The 17,500-nt window shown below is 45.7% G+C and overlaps 1 protein-coding gene across 2 annotated transcripts in view; it reads left to right on the top strand.

The window, feature by feature from the left end:
• LOC110507056 (neuronal PAS domain-containing protein 1) overlaps nt 1–17,500 on the top strand; it is a 37,721-nt gene that overhangs the window by 15,592 nt on the left and 4,629 nt on the right. Inside the window, exons 4-7 of one of the 2 annotated variants that reach the window (XM_036965631.1) lie at nt 12,082–12,149; nt 13,628–13,717; nt 16,947–17,121; nt 17,229–17,347. In XM_036965631.1, coding sequence (XP_036821526.1) covers nt 12,082–12,149; nt 13,628–13,717; nt 16,947–17,121; nt 17,229–17,347 — 452 coding nt within the window. The remainder of the gene's footprint in view (nt 1–12,081; nt 12,150–13,627; nt 13,718–16,946; nt 17,122–17,228; nt 17,348–17,500) is intronic. The other variant, XM_036965632.1, reaches the window with a different exon arrangement.

Below are 17,500 nucleotides of genomic sequence, written 5' to 3' on the forward strand. Positions count from 1 at the left end.
TGAAGACATGGATAGTATGTACCTAGCAAACAATGGCGGTCCAGTTCTCATATGCCCATGCATTCGCTTATTTTACAAGAAAGTCTTCGAAGGACTCATAGGCTTTACTGTATGCGATTTTATTACCATTGTTTGGTGAATATGTGTCTCGAGGAGCCCGGCCTTGGAAGAGGCCTGGTGAAAGCAAGCCGTGGACATCTCATTGAAAAGCACATCTATCTATTCAAAGCTTCGATCAATCTTCAATTGGCGCTCATGCACCTGTGGAAACGCGCTCAATCCGCTAGCAGATGTTCTAACAAAGCCTTACAAATGCATCTATGGCAGTCTGGAGCCGTCCCCCCCCCCCCACCCCACCCCCCTCACACTGCTGTATGTAATGCAGTACATCTAACCATTGATCTATTTTTAATGTCTGAAATCTATACTGAAGTTCCCTCTGGGGGGAAAAAAAGAAGTCCTTCTCCTCTATACATCAGCCTTCGGCAAACGGGAGAGTATGACGCACGCACATAGGTTAATGTTGAGCGTGATGCTGGACTGGAGGTCGTCTACCTGTACCCCGAGACCCGAGCGGTTCCGGATCCAGAATTCGAAATAATGACACAGGTCGGATCTGATACGATTACCTCGGGTAGTTGTAACTGTAGGATGAGAAAGCTCATGCACTGCAGCCTCAATTAGCATCGCGAGCTAACGCTAGCGAGCTTACTCAGCTCGTCCCGGTTTGATTGCAGCCAAGATAAGTACTATGTGATGATATTTGAGGATAAATAACCTATCTATGGCAGCTATTAGTCCTATAGCGCGAGGCGGCTTGGTTGGTCGCTGCCCTTTCGAAAAAAAACGAGTGCTATGACTGCATCACACTGCAGTACAACCGCAGGTCGAGTGCAGTATATCTGCAGTATTGCTGCAAATACTGCGTCCAAGTGACACAATTTTTTTTTACTGCAGTAATTTTGCAGTGTTACTGTTTGCTGGTGATCTGGTGCTTCTGTCCCCAATCAAGGAGGGCCTACATCAGCACCTAGATACATCAGCACCTACATCTGCACAGATTCTGTCAGACATGGGCCCTGGCAGTAAATCTCAGTGAGACAAAAATAATGGTGTTCCAAAAAAGGTCCAGTTCCCAGGACCACGAATACAAATTCCATCTAGACACCGTTACCCTAGAGCACACAAAAAACTATACATACCTTGGCCTAAACATCAGCGCCACAGGTGATTTCCACAAAGCTGTGAATGATCTGAGAGACTTGGCAAGAAGAGCCTTCTATGCCATCAAAAGGAACATAAAATGAAATTTACCTATTAGGATCTGGCTAGAAAAATAATTGAATCAGTTTTAGAACCCATTGGCCTTTATGGTTGTGAGGTCTGGAATGTGCCGAACACCAAATTGAGGCTCTGCATGCAGAATGCTGCAAGAATATCCTCCGTGCACAACGTAAAACACCAAATTGAGGCTCTGCATGCAGAATGCTGCAAGAATATCCTCCGTGCACAACGTAAAACACCAGATAATGTGTGCAGAGTAGTCAGGCCGATACCCGCTAACTATCAGAATCCAGAAAAGAGCCCTTAAATTCCTCAACCACCGAAAAGGAAGCCATTCCCAAACCTTCCATAACAAAGCCATCACCTACAGAGAGATGAACCTGGAGAAGAGTCCCCTAAGCAAGCTGGTCATGAGGGCTCTGTTCACAAACACAAACAGACCCCACAGAGCCCCAGGAGAGCAACACAATTAGACCCAACCAAATCATGAGAAAACAAAAAGAGAATTACTTGACACATTGGAAAGAATTGACAAAAAAACAGAGCAAACTAGAATGCTATTTGGTTCTAAACAGAGAGTACACAGTGGCAGAATACCTGACCACGGTGACTGACCCAAACTTAAGGAAAGCTTTGACTATGTACAGACTCAGTGAGTGTAGCCTTGCTGTTGAGAAAGGCCATCGTAGGCAGACCTGGCTCTCAAGAGAAGACAGGCTATGTGCACACTGCCCACAAAACGAGGTGGAAACTGAGCTGCACTTCCTAACCTCCTACCAAATGTATGACCATATTAGAGACACATATTTCCCTCAGATTACACAGATCCACAAAGAAATCGAAAAAACAAACCCAATTTTGATAAACTCCCATATCTACTGGGTGAAATACCACAGTGTGCCATCGCAGCAGCAAGATTTGTGGCCTGTTGCCACAAGAAAACGGCAACCAGTGAAGAACAAACACCATTGTAAATACAACCCACATTTATGTTTATTTGTTTTCCCTGTAACGAACTTTCATTCTTTTGGAACTTTTGTGAGTGTAATGTTCACTGTTAATTTGTATTGTTCATTTCACCTTTGTTTATTATCTAGTTCACCTGCTTCGGTAATGTTAGCATATGTTTCCCATGCCAATAAAGCCCTTAAATTGGAGAGGGGGGGGGGGGGGGGGAGGTGGTGGAAGAGGAAAAGAAGTAGAGGTAGAAAGAGAGAGGACCAGTGACGTAAAATGTTTTTTTTTTTCTCACAAATTGTGTCTGTGGTGGGGGTTGGGCCCACAGTAGAGTGCGATAGTCCTGAACCTTTCATTTAATGTATTATTTAAGATTACTGTATATGCACAGGTGATTTGAGCTTTTGAGAGAATCTCTCTTTCAGATATGACTTCCACCCTGTAGAAATGGCAAATATGAACCTGTCTATCTTCAGGAACATCTCAGTAGTTAGCAGTTTTACAATGTTGTAGAGATGTTCTTCTCATGACCGAATACACTGACAGACAACACAAAACTCTCTCTCTCTCTCTCTCTCTCTCTCTCTCTCTCTCTCTCTCTCTCTCTCTCTCTCTCTCTCTGTCTAGCTGTCTCTTGACTTTTAGTCTGCCTCTCTTTTCTATCTCTCTGTCATCTCTCTCGCTCTTTCCCCTCTCTGTCTTACCATCTCCTGATCACCTCTCCTCTGTCTCTCTCCTTCACTTTCACAATGTCTGCCTCTCCCCTAATTCCCAGCGTTTAAAGTGGCGATGGCTTTTAAGGGAAGTTAATTGCACTCAAATTATGGTCGACCGCAGAAGGAGCGACAGAGAGAGAGACACAGGGAGCGAGGGAGGGAGCGAGCGAGGGAGCGAGGGATTGCAGAGTGAGAGGATAATTGCGGTGGAGAAGGACGTTGCGATTATGGCCGCTTTTTCTCTCCCGTCTGTCGTCTCAAACTCTGTCTGTTCCGACAGGGGTAACAGACACACACACACACTCTTGGATAACCATCAGAATTGGAGCTCAGTAAACAAGTTGCTATGTGATGAGTTTCACATATGAAAAGACAACTAGCATAAGTAAACTTGAGTGAAAAAGAAAGAGATAAAACAAGTCAGGTCCAAAATTATTGGCACCCTTGACAAAGATGAGCAAAAACAAGACTGTATCAAATAAATAATACAATAAGCGATAGTGTATGCTGAAAAAAAATGGAAAACTATTATTTTTTAACAATTGCTCAGAGAAAGAGAAATATGTTTTTCTCTCAAAAATATAGGGGTAAAAATGATTGCCATCCCTGTTTTCAAAAACTTTCACTGAGACATTTTCTGAAATGTTTTACGAGATTGGAGGACACATTTGGGAGGGATCTTAGACAATTCCACTGGTGTGCGTGGCCAAAGAGCTCTATTTTCATGTCATCCAACAAATGTAAATCCCTGGAGTTAAACGGCATTGGCACTTGAATTTGAACCAATGCTATGGTAAAATTACATGAAAATACAGTCCTTTGGCAATGCACAGCAGTGGAATTGTCTAAGATCCCTCCCAAATGTGTACCTCATGCCTACTGTAAAATATGGCGGTGTATCTTTGATGTTATGGGCTTATTTTGCTTCCACTGGTCCCGGCACCCATGTTAAGGCTATAATGGTATCATGAACTTCACCTAGAACTAGGACATTTTAGCCAAAAACCTGGTTGCCTCTTTTAGAAACATGGCCACTAGTGGATTTTCCAGCAAAGACAATAACCCCAAACACACATCAAAATCCACAAAGAAATGGTTAATTGGCTACAAAATCAACAATGTGCAATGGCCATCTCAGTCTCCGGCCTTGAACCGCATTGAAAATCTGTGGTTTGAATTGAAGAGGGCCGTCCATAAGACCAGGTGAGGAATATCAACTGGAAAGATTCTGTATGGAGGAAGGGTCTAAGATCTCTAATCATACAGTGCCTTCAGAAAGTATTCAGACCCCTTGACTTATTTCAAATTTTGCTTTACTGCCTGAATTCAAAATGGATTAAGTAGATGTTTTGTCTCACCCATCGACACACAATACCACAGAGCTGGTCATGGGTGCACCTCAGCCACGCTCAAGGTCCTAAGCGATATCTTAACCGCCATCGATAAGAAACATTACTGTGCAGCCGTATTCATTGATCTGGCCAAGGCCTTTGACTCTGTCAATCACCACATCCTCATCGGCAGACTCGATAGCCTTGGTTTCTCAAATGAATGCCTCGCCTGGTTCACCAACAACTTCTCTGATAGAGTTCAGTGTGTCAAATCGGAGGGCCTGTTGTCCGGGCCTCTGGCAGTTCTATGGGGGTGCCACAGGGTTCAATTCTTGGACCGACTCTCTTCACTGTATACATCAATGATGTCGTTCTTGCTGCTGGTGAGTCTCTGATCCACCTCTATGCAGATGACACCATTCTGTATACTTCTGGCCCTTCTTTGGACACTGTGTTAACAACCCTCCAGACGAGCTTCAATGCCATACAACTCTCCTTCCGTGGCCTCCAATTGCTCTTAAATAAAAGTAAAACTAAATGCATGCTCTTCAACCGATCGCTGCCTGTACCTGCCCGCCCATCCAACATCACTACTCTGGACGGTTCTGACTTAGAATATATGGACAACTACAAATACCTAGGTGTCTGGTTAGACTGTAAACTCTCCTTCCAGACTCACATTACATCTCCAATCCAAATGTAAATCTAGAATCGGCTTCCTATTTTGCAACAAAGCATCCTTCACTCATGCTGCCAAACATACCCTTGTAAAACTGACCATCCTACCGATCCTCGACTTCGGCGATGTCATTTACAAAATAGCCTCCAATACCCTACTCAATAAATTGGATGCAGTCTATCACAGTGCCATCCATTTAGTCACCAAAGCCCCATATACTACTCACCACTGCGACCTGTACGCTCTCGTTGGCTGGCCCTCGCTTCATACTCTTCGCCAAACCCACTAGCTCCAGGTCATCTACAAGACCCTGCTAGGTAAAGTCCCCCCTTATCTCAGCTCGCTGGTCACCATAGCAGCACCCACCTGTAGCACGGGCTCCAGCAGGTATATCTCTCTGGTCACCCCCAAAACCAATTCTTCCTTTGGCCGCCTCTCCTTCCAGCTCTCTGCTGCCAATGACTGGAACGAACTACAAAAATCTCTGAAACTGGAAACACTTATCTCCCTCACTAGCTTTAAGCACCAGCTGTCAGAGCAGCTCACAGTTTACTGCACCTGTACATAGCCCATCTATAATTTAGCCCAAACAACTACCTCTCCCCCTACTGTATTCATTCATTTATTTGTTTTGCTCCTCGCACCCCATTATTTCTATCTCTACTTTGCACATTCTTCCACTGCAAATCTACCATTCCAGTGTTTTACTTGCTATATTGTATTTACTTCGCCACCATGGCCTTTTTTTGCCTTTACCTCCCTTATCTCACCTCCTTTGCTCACATTGTATATAGACTCTATTTTACTGTATTATTGACTGTATGTTTGTTTTACTCCATGTGTAACTCTGTGTTGTTGTATGTGTCGAACTGCTTTGCTTTATCTTGGCCAGGTCGCAATTGTAAATGAGAACTTGTTCTCAACTTGCCTACCTGGTTAAATTAAGGTGAAATAAATAAAATAAATATAAAATTACAAAGTGGAAACATGTTTTTGGAATCTTTAGCAAAATGGTTGAAAATGAAATACATAAATCTCTCATTTATGTACGGTGCATTTGGAAAATATTCAGACCCCTTGACTTTTCCACATTTTGTTATGTTACAACCTTATTCTAAAATGGATAAATAGTTTTTTTCCCTCATCAATCTACACACAATACCCCATAATGACAAAGCAAAAACTGTTTTTTAGAAATGTTAGCAAATTTATTAAAAATAACAAATGGAAATACAGTATCACAGTATTCAGACTCTTTACTCAGTACTCTGTTGAAGCACATTTGGCAGTGATTACAGCCTCGAGTCTTCTTGGGTATGACGCTACAGCTTGGCCCACCTGTATTTGGGGAGTTTCTCCCATTCTTCTCTGCAGATCCTCTCAAGCTCTGTCAGGTTGGATGGAGAGCGTCGCTGCATAGCTATTTTCATATGTTCGATCGAGTTGAAGTCCGGGCTCTGGCTGGGCCACTCAAGGACATTCAAAGACTTGTCCCGAAAGGCACTGCTGCGTTGTCTTGGCTGTGTGCTTAGAGTCATCGTCCTGTTGGAAGGTGAACCTTCGCACCCAGTCTGAGGTCCTGAGTGTTCTCTTTGTACTTTGCTCCATTCATCTTTCCCTTGATCCTGACTAGTCTCCCAGATGTGACGCTTGGCATTCAGGCCAAAGAGTTCAATCTTGGTTTTATCAGACCAGAGAATCTTGTTTCTTATGGTCCGTCCTTTAGGTGCCTCTTTGGTAAACTCCAAGCGGGCTGTCATGTGCCTTTTACTGAGGAGTGGCTTCTGTCTGGCCACTCTACCATAAAAGCCTGATTGCTGGAGTGCTGCAGAATTTTTGTCTTTCTGGAAGTTTCTCCCATCCCCGCAGAGGAACTCTTGGTCACCTCCCTGACCAACACCATTCTCCCCCGATTGCTCAGTTTGCTCAGACCGGGCGGCCAGCTCTAGGAAGAGTCTTGGTGGTTCCAAACTTTTCCATCTAAGAATGATGAAAGCCACTGTGTTCTTGGGGACCTGCAGTGCTGCAGAAATGTTTTGGTACCCTTCTCCAATCATGTCTCGGAGCTCTACGGACAATTCATTCAACCTCATGGCTTGGTTTTTGCTCTGCCATGCACTGTCAACAGGTGTGTGCCTTTCCAAATCATGTCCGATCAATTGAATTTACCACAGGTGGACTCCAATCAAGTTGTAGAAACATCTCAAGGATGATCAATGGAAACAGGATGCACCTGAGCTCAATTTTGAATTTCATATCAAAGGGTCTGAATACTTATGTAAATAAGATATTTCAGTTTTTTTAATGTATACATTTGCAAACATTTAAAAAAAAACTGTTTTCACTTTGTCATTATGAGGTATTGTGTGTAGATTGATTAAGAAAATGTAATCCATTTTAGAATAAGGCTGTATAGTAAATAAATGTGTAAAAAGGGTTCTGAATACTTTCTGAATGTACTGTAAGTATTCACACCCCTGAGTCAATGCATGTTAGAATGACCTTTGTCAGTGATTACAGCAGTGACTCTTTCTGGTTAAGTCTTTAAGAGATTTAGACACCTGGATTGGTACAATATCTGCACATCAATCTTTTCAAATTTCTTCAAGTTGGTTGTTGATAATGCTTTGTATTCAAGACATAAAGTTCATTTCTCTGCCACAATTTTGGCAGTTTTACTTTAGTGCCGTATTGCAAACAAGATGCATGTTTAGGAATATTTCTATTCTGTACAGGCTTCCTTTTTTTTACTATGCCAATTAGATTAGTAATTGTGGAGTAAATACAGTGCCTTGCGAAAGTATTCGGCCCCCTTGAACTTTGCGACCTTTTGCCACATTTCAGGCTTCAAACATAAAGATATAAAACTGTATTTTTTGTGAAGAATCAACAACAAGTGGGACACAATCATGAAGTGGAACGACATTTATTGGATATTTCAAACTTTTTTAACAAATCAAAAACTGAAAAATTGGGCGTGCAAAATTATTCAGTCCCTTTACTTTCAGTGCAGCAAACTCTCTCCAGAAGTTCAGTGAGGATCTCTGAATGATCCAATGTTGACCTAAATGACTAATGATGATAAATACAATCCACCTGTGTGTAATCAAGTCTCCGTATAAATGCACCTGCACTGTGATAGTCTCAGAGGTCCGTTAAAAGCGCAGAGAGCATCGTGAAGAACAAGGAACACACCAGGCAGGTCCGAGATACTGTTGTGAAGAAGTTTAAAGCCGGATTTGGATACAACAAGATTTCCCAAGCTTTAAACATCCCAAGGAGCACTGTGCAAGTGATAATATTGAAATGGAAGGAGTATCAGACCACTGCAAATCTACCAAGACCTGGCCGTCCCTCTAAACTTTCAGCTCATACAAGGAGAAGACTGATCAGAGATGCAGCCAAGAGGCCCATGATCACTCTGGATGAACTGCAGAGATCTACAGCTGAGGTGGGAGACTCTGTCCAGGTGGGAGACTCTGTCCATAGGACAACAATCAGTCTTATATTGCACAAATCTGGCCTTTATGGAAGAGTGGCAAGAAGAAAGCCATTTCTTAAAGATATCCATAAAAAGTGTTGTTTAAAGTTTGCCACAAGCCACCTGGGAGACACACCAAACATGTGGAAGAAGGTGCTCTGGTCAGATGAAACCAAAATTGAACTTTTTGGCAATAATGCAAAACGTTATGTTTGGCGTAAAAGCAACACAGCTGAACACATCATCCCCACTGTCAAACATGGTGGTGGCAGCATCATGGTTTGGGCCTGCTTTTCTTCAGCAGGGACAGGGAAGATGGTTAAAATTGATGGGAAGATGGATGGAGCCAAATACAGGACCATTCTGGAAGAAAACCTGATGGAGTCTGCAAAAGACCTGAGACTGGGACAGAGATTTGTCTTCCAACAAGACAATGATCCAAAACATAAAGCAAAATCTACAATGGAATGGTTCAAAAATAAACATATCCAGGTGTTAGAATGGCCAAGTCAAAGTCCAGACCTGAATCCAATCGAGAATCTGTGGAAAGAACTGAAAACTGCTGTTCACAAATGCTCTCCATCCAACCTCACTGAGCTCGAGCTGTTTTGCAAGGAGGAATGGGAAAAAATGTCAGTCTCTCGATGTTATAAACTGATAGAGACATACCCCAAGCGACTTACAGCTGTAATCGCAGCAAAAGGTGGCGCTACAAAGTATTAACTTAAGGGGGCTGAATAATTTTGCATGCCCAATTTTTCAGTTTTTGATCTGTTAAAAAAGTTTGAAATATCCAATAAATGCCGTTCCACTTCATGATTGTGTCCCACTTGTTGTTGATTCTTCACAAAAAAATACAGTTTTATATCTTTATGTTTGAAGGTCGCAAAGTTCAAGGGGGCCGAAAAAGGTCGCAAAGTTCAAGGGGGCCGAATACTTTCGCAAGGCACTGTACAATGTTGCTGATCCATCCTCAGTTTTCTCCTATCACAGCCATTAAACTCTGTAACTGTTTTAAAGTCACCATTGGCCTCATGGTGAAATCCCTGAGCGGTTTCCTTCCTCTCCTGCAACTTAGGAAGGACGCCTGTATCCTTTGTATGCAACTTATTATGTGATTTTTTTTAAGCACATTTTTACTACGGAACGTATTTAGGCTAGCCAATCCAAAGGCGTTGAAAACTTGACTCAGGACATTTCGGCGTTTCATTTTTCATATATATATTTTTTTCAATAATAATTCCACTTTGACATAATGGGTTATTGTGTGTGACACAAAATCTCATTTTAATCCATTTTAAATTTGCTGAAACACAACAAATTGTGGAAAAAGTCAAGGGGTGTGAATACTTTCTGAAGGTACTATTTTATTTTACGAGGCAAGTCAGAACAAATTCTTATTTACAATGACGGCCTACTGGTGAACAGTGGGTTAACTGCTTTGTTCAGGGGCAGAACAACTGATTTTTACCTTGTCAGCTCGGGGATTCGAACCAGCAACCTTTCTGTTACAGGCCCAACGCTCTAACCACTAGGCTGCTGTATGTTATCCAAGCTCATACTTTGTTCGTTATCCTCGCATGGTGAGGTATTGAACGGCATTAGAAAACAGGTTGCCACTCATGTAGACCCATATGTTTTTGAGAAAATCTAAATATGACTTCAAACTAAACTATTTATCTGAGCAATTGTAATGGTATACAATACTATAATAGTCAACAAATGTTTTGCATACATACAATATAGCTCAGTATTTGTATTTTTTGTTTACTCGTTTTTTTGCTTATCTTTTTCAAGGGTGCCAATCATTTTGGACCTGACTGTATTTGGTCCCCGTGGTAACTTCATAACTTGTTTAAAAGGTCGACAGCTAGGGGGTGGGAAATTAAACATTCAAAAAAGAGAGAGGTGGGGATGAATGAGTGAACTTGGACTAAATTATGTATAGAACAGACGCATAAAAATCAAGCAATCAAATTTCTCTCTTCTATCTGTGCAGAACATCAGGAAGACCCCAACATTGACCTGCGACATTGACCTGCGAGTCACACTGTAATTAACGTTTACGCTTCATCCCATTCCTCAAATGAAATTAAACCACGGAGAGCAAATCTAGCCAAGCTAATGAAAAGTCAATGTGATAGAAAGTACCCCAAGAGCTCTCCTATGACACACACACACACACACACACACACACACACACACACACACACACACACACACACAACCTGTTGAGGCTGTTTTGGTTTCATGGCCACCCAATTGTGTGACCCCAGGCATGGCAGGCAGGCGGGTGGAGTGACTGTAGTAAATGGATCTGTGTGTAGACTCATCCGTCAGCCCCACTGGCCTCATGTCACACCCACCATTTCCTCAGGCCCCCTGACAGTATTCACCGCCACTGATCACCAGCAGCATCTCCAGGGACCCACGGGGGGGGGGGGGGGGGGGGGGGGGGATGCGATGCTGTATGTTATGATGATGGGGGTTGGTACCAGACCCCCAGTGGGCCAGCCCTCTCCCCGTAGCCCCACTAGGGTCCAGGCAGGCAGGCAAAGCGACAGGGTCCCCTCCCCCTCTGGGTTAGCTTCTGAGTTGTGGCTGTAAGGTCCCCAGCCCCAGACCCCCTTTCAACCTGAATGGACCAGCCTCATTGATATTCCTACGCTTTCACACAAGGGGACCCCAATCTCACAATGGCACTGTGGCTTTGTCCGGCAACTGTGTATTTATGAGAGTGTGTGTGTGTGTGTGTGGTGGGGGATTTGTATGTGTGTACAAGTCTACTGGAATGCCTTCTGTTCTGTTGGCTGACCGATGGCAGGGACACGACAAAGAGACGGATGGGGGATGGATGTGTGCCTCCCCCCTCCGTGTTCAGTTGTAACCCAGAACAGCACTTTAATTTTGCTGTCATAACGTGTATTGATTTCCCAAAGCCTTGCACCGACACATGGACGTCTGGTGATCCCTACACACACTCACGCACTCGCACGCATGCACACACACATTAACACACACACTGCCGCTGCCTGCTCAGAGCACAGTGTTCAAAAAACAACCTGGTAGAGCCACATGCGCACACACACACACACACACACACACACACACACACTCTTTATGAAATAAAGCGGTAAAAACTTGATTTGTGGATTCTTCCCCCATCTCTCTCCTCTCTTTCTCTCTCTCGCTCTCCCTCTCTTACACAGTGACACACACACATAATCTCCATCCATCTTTCTCCCTCTCTGTCGCTGTCTATCTCGGTTTCTCTCTCCGTCTCGTTTTGTTCTATTTCTCTCTTCCTGTCAGTTGTAATTACCTCTGTAAACATCTCTACTTTGATGGCAATGCTTCTGTGATAGCTTGTGTTTGGGGTGCATAAGGAGTGGTGAGGCTGTGTGGAGCGTGCGTGTGTGTGAGTGTGTGCAAGGATTGCCTGTGTGTGTGTGTGTGTGTGTGTGGACCAGCTAAACCAACTACACTACTATTCCAAAAAAAGATTGAAAGTATAACTTCAAGTTGCAGGCTAACAATGAAGCGTCTGTTAAAAGTAATGAGCTGCCTCGTGTCTCTGATCTGTGTCGATCTGTTGTGTGTTGATCTGTTGTGTGGTGATCTGTGTCCCTGCAGTGCGACGCTCCTCCCACTCTCTGGCTACTGACATGTTTGAACAGCACCTGGGAGCACACCTGTTACAGGTAAACATCACACACACACACACACACACGGAAGCGGACACACACACACACACACACGCAGACACACACACACAGGCTCCTCTTAAAATCACTGTGTTTCATCTCAAGTGGATTTATTATATTAACCTTTATTCCCATGTCGTTGAGAACAAACAGTCGTTGAGAATAGTACACGTTTAGCCAGGTTATTCAAGAGGCACATTCTCTGAACATTTGTTTGTTGCCATGTTTAATCTATTTCAATGTTTTTCCAACAATAATCAAATATTCAAACACGCAAATATGATTACTGTTATAACGTGCTGTAATTGTTCATGGGATAAGGTAGCCATATTTATTCCCGTGACAGTCGGACAGTGGGATGCTGCTTCTCTGTGTCACGTCTCCACCTGCGTTTACAGACGCGCGTGAACCCCCTCTGATGTCTCTTCGTGATCAGTGCTCGCTCACCGTCTGCGCTCCGGCGAGGTCAACACTCGTTCAAAAAAAAAATGTTTTTTTTAAACAGCCGACGCCGCCCCGCGGTAGAACTATCAATGACCTTCAAACACCAATAAATATCTGTGGAGTACAGAAACGAGAAAGAGGGCGATAAAGTGAGGGAGGGAAAGAAGATAGAAGTGAAAGAGGCGGGGTGTATATAGAATGTCCTGAATGAGAGAGGTATGCCAAGACAAAAGACTGCCGTCTGCGCCGAACGTTCTGAGGGGGAACGACACTGATGGAAATCAAATTAGCGCTTCAGAACACGCTAGGATTCTTTCCTCTTGCCGTACCTCTGTCAGTAATAGCTTGATAATTGCACTTTATTTCTCCGCCATTCAGCCGGGCTCGCCGCACCCCACCCCCCGGCCACCGCATTTGCATACTGAATGTGTCAGTTGCATAAATTACCGCCACTTTAGCGCCGCCGCCAAAATAGCAATCTTTCGTCGGGGCAAAGTGGCCCTAGCTTCCCAGCACACCACTACTCAGTTGTGTGGAAGCTTGTTATTACAACAAATATTATTCTGTGAAGGAGTCCTTCCTAATAGGGTGGCTGTATACCTTATCACTTATCATCATAATCACCACTCCATGTCTCTACCTACCTACCGGTGTCTCTGGTCAGCAGACAGACACAACACAACAGGAAACACCATGGCGTCCTACAGTTATTAACACTGATGGAAACGGCTCCGCTGGTGTCTGCCTGCTCTGTGTTTAATGTGCCTTGTTGACTCACTGAACAGGCTGGTGGTGTTTACCAGTAGTGTGTCGTGTGTACCTGAGGGGCCAGCCAGACAGGACTGTTGGTGGGGATGGGGGGGAGGTGGGAGAGACTGAGCGGTGAAGGGCTGGTTGTTGGTGGTTCTCCAGCGGCAGGCAGCAGCTCATTGTAATTTGCTCAATACACACTAATTGCTCTAATTTGTCTGTCTGGCTGTGTGTGTGTGTGTGTGTGTGTGTGTGTGTGTGTGTGTGTGTTGCTTCAACAGTCTCTGGACGGCTTTGTGTTTGTGGTAAGCTCGGAGGGACGATTCCTCTACATATCAGAGACTGTTTCCATCTACCTGGGCCTCTCACAGGTAAGGCCTTCTGTACACACACACACACACACACACACACACACTGACACTCAGTCACTGACATTGTCACTCATACAGGCTACTCCCATCATCTCTCTTTTCATATCAGATGTTGTAATGTGTTTGGGGGTGTTCCCACCTTTGTGTGTGTCTGACTGTTCTCTTGTGCTTGTCTCTCTAGTTCCCTCTCCCTCTCCCTCTCTCTCTCTCTCTCTCTCTCTCTCTCTTCCGCCCCCCCCCTCCAGGTGCTCACCTCTGTTGATTGCCTGTGGCCCCTTGTACTGTGAATGTTAAGACCTGCCATTTCGACCAGATGCATAAATAATAACAGTAATTACTGGCCCAGCAATCAAAGTGTCGCCCCTGCGCACAGGGCCTGTCTAGGGGAGCAAATCGATAGGCATCTTAAAAGCCCCATTGATTGTGGGGAGGAGAAAAAAACACCAAGGGGGATGGGGAGACAGATAGAGATAGTGAGAGAGGAGGAGGAGAGGAGGGGAGTGATAAGATATGTTTGGAAGAAAAAAACATGGAGGATACAGAATGAGAGAGAGAAAAGAGGGAGGATATCACAGTAGCGGTGGTATTTGAGTGGATTTTAAAAGGGGGAATTTGGGTGTGATTGGGAGTCCGCCCCAGTTGGATTTGGACTGTCCTAGTAGTGGCGTGTGTGTATGTGTGTATGTGTGTGTGTGTCTGTGTGTGTGTGTGTGTTTGCATGTGCAAGTGCGTGTGTTCGTGCCGGTTTGTTTTGCGTCACAGTTCGGTATATCTCCTGTTAACTGTTGGTAAACACAAACTTAAAATCTAATTATGAAATATATCTGAACAGATGTGAGGAGACTACACAGCCAAATGGCAATGGATAGAGAGAAAGAAATAGCGCACTGGGGATTTTGGTATGCAAATAGAGCTTAAATGTGCAGTTGAAGTGAAAGGCATCATGGGACTGAATAGGTAAACAACAAAGGCCATTCTTATTCATTAAACAGATGGCCTCACTAGTCAAATCTCCTCAAACAGAACTAAACCCACCGGCCTTAAAAAAACGAAATTACAATCGAGATTTACCTTAATTCCAAAACACACACTACCACGTTTAGAAGCTGACAGAGAGAGAGAAGGACTGAAAGACAAAAAGAGAGAGGGACGTAGGTGGGAGAAAGGCCATGCACACTTTAATAGAACAAATCCCTGTCTCTCAGGGAGGAGAGACAGAGCGAGAGAGAAGAAAAACAAGTGAGAAGGGAAATGTAACTGGTGGTTGTTGTTGGAGGACATGGATCTCTCTGTGGACTGCCCTGTCCTGCCCCCCCAGCCTAACCCCTCTGCCCTGGCTTACCAACGGGGCCCCTCTCCAGACAGTGGGGTTTCTTAGACAGGCTTAGCCCAGGTCAGGCACCTTGACCAAGGGCACAGCCCACCGTCCGCTCCCCTGCTACCTGGAGGTGATCATGTCCCTCACCCCGGTTCTCCTGGCCGGAGAGGCCAGCTCTGAACCCAGGACCCCAGGTCCTACTACTCAACCCCCCCCCCCCCCCTTACCTCCTACATGGCAGGATGGAGGATGGGGGAATTGATCCTGGACTGGTTAGTATGCAGCCCCCATCACTCCCCCTCCCTCTCTCCTCTTCCATCCGTCAGCAGCGGGCTGAGAGTGTGTTGTGGACGACTGCCCGGATGCCTCATACATATTAAAGCACCCTGCTATTATTTATATCAGGTCTCCCCCTATCTCACCCCCCCCCCCCCCCCCCCACCTCACACACTATACCTGTGTCTTTCTCTGTCTCCCTCGCTCTCCTTTCACTCTACTCTCTCTCTCTCTTCCACTATTTTTCAGCTGCCTCTTTTCCCCAATAGTTTTCTCTCTCTCCTCCCTGTGACTGTAGACTGACAGGTAAAGTACCACAGGTATTACCCCTTACTGAGGGAGGGTTAAAGGACTGTGGGAAGCCTGGGGTACTCCAGGGCCGACTTCCTGTCTCTGCCAGGGGATTCTGGTCCGTTTACGTCTCGTTTAGCTCTAGCAACTCATTAACACCGGGCTGTTTTAAAACTTTTATCTCTCCGCCGATCCCTCTTACTTACTTCCCTCCTCTCCCCCTCTGATTTTTTTGTTACACTTTAGAGGAGCTAGCCTTCCTTTTTTCTCTCTTTGTTCACACTTAATCTGTGCTCCCTCGCTCAGCTCTCTGGCTGTGATGTCCTTGAAGGCCTGCTGGAAATCCCATAAAGCCCACACTAAATGGATCTAATCCTTAATAGATGGGTTTGTCCTACAGACAAGGGTGTGATGCTGCAGGCAGGCAGCCAAGCAAGGAGCAGGCAGCAAAGCAGGCAGCCAAGCAGGGAGCAAGGCAGGCAGACCGGGGGCACGGCAGGCAGTCCGGGAGCAAGGCAGGCAGTCCGGGAGCAAGGCAGGCAGACCGGGAGCAAGGCAGGCAGTCCGGGAGCAAGGCAGGCAGTCCGGGAGCAAGGCAGGCAGACCGGGAGCAAGGCAGGCAGTCCGGGAGCAAGGCAGGCAGTCCGGGAGCAAGGCAGGCAGACCGGGAGCAAGGCAGGCAGTCCGGGAGCAAGGCAGGCAGTCCGGGAGCAAGGCAGGCAGACCGGGAGCAAGGCAGGCAGTCCGGGAGCAAGGCAGGCAGTCCGGGAGCAAGGCAGGCAGTCCGGGAGCAAGGCAGGCAGTCCGGGAGCAAGGCAGGCAGTCCGGGAGCAAGGCAGGCAGTCCGGGAGCAAGGCAGGCAGGCCGGGAGCAAGGCAGGCAGTCCGGGAGCAAGGCAGGCGCTTTATCAAATGGAATGGAATCTAACCCGCTCTCATTGTGTTTTTATGGATGCCATGCCAGAGCCTTAAATGCTGTTATTATCACCTGAAATGTTTAGAGTAGGACACTATGATGCAGGAGGATGATGGCTGGGAGGTGTTAGTGGTTTTCATCCCTCTCTGGGAGTGGGCTGGATACGCTCATGCCTATGAATTAATAGGGAATGAATGAACCGATTCAAATAGTCAAATCTGACCTTCAAAAGATGCTGTATCCCTGGTCTCTCTTCGCTTACTTTAATCACCAAATAGATTTGGATCCTTCCCGATGTCATGGGTGTATTACTGTAATCTGTGTCTGGCCCCCGACTCAGGGGTGTGTGTGTGTGTGTGTGTGTGTGACACATGCGTGAGCGGCGTCTCCGCTGCAACCTGCCTCACCGCTACATTTCATTGTGTTCAGGTGGAGTTGATGGGCAGCAGTGTGTTTGACTACATCCACCCAGCGGACCATGTGGAGATGGCTGAGCGTCTGGGCATCAGGCCTCACCTGAGGGCCGAGGCTGGCTGCCACGTGGCCCCCGAGAGCGCTTCCAGCTCTGCCTCCACATCCTCCCTGACCGGGACCCCCGAGCCTGGTACGTCTCACGTACACGTCTGTAGGCCTGGACGGATGTGGTCCAAATGTGACTGTTCCTGAGTTAACTCTGCCCCCTCCCCCCCCCCACCCCGTCTCGCTCCATAGCCCCCACAAGCCCTCTCTCTCCAGGGAATGAACCGCCTGACCGAGGCTTCTTCATCCGTATGAAGTCCACCCTCACCAAGAGAGGCCTCCACGTCAAGTCCTCGGGCTACAAGGTCAGAGTAAGAGACATATATAGAGACATCAAACTCTCCATTCCTAGAAATCATGAAGACTGTGTGTAATGTATAGAGATATCAAACTCTCCATTCCTAGAAATCATGAAGACTGTGTGTAATGTATAGAGATATCAAACTCTCCATTCCTAGAAATCA

The sequence above is a fragment of the Oncorhynchus mykiss genome, chromosome 27 (genome assembly GCF_013265735.2).
Source record: "Oncorhynchus mykiss isolate Arlee chromosome 27, USDA_OmykA_1.1, whole genome shotgun sequence".
Lineage (NCBI taxonomy): Eukaryota > Metazoa > Chordata > Actinopteri > Salmoniformes > Salmonidae > Oncorhynchus > Oncorhynchus mykiss.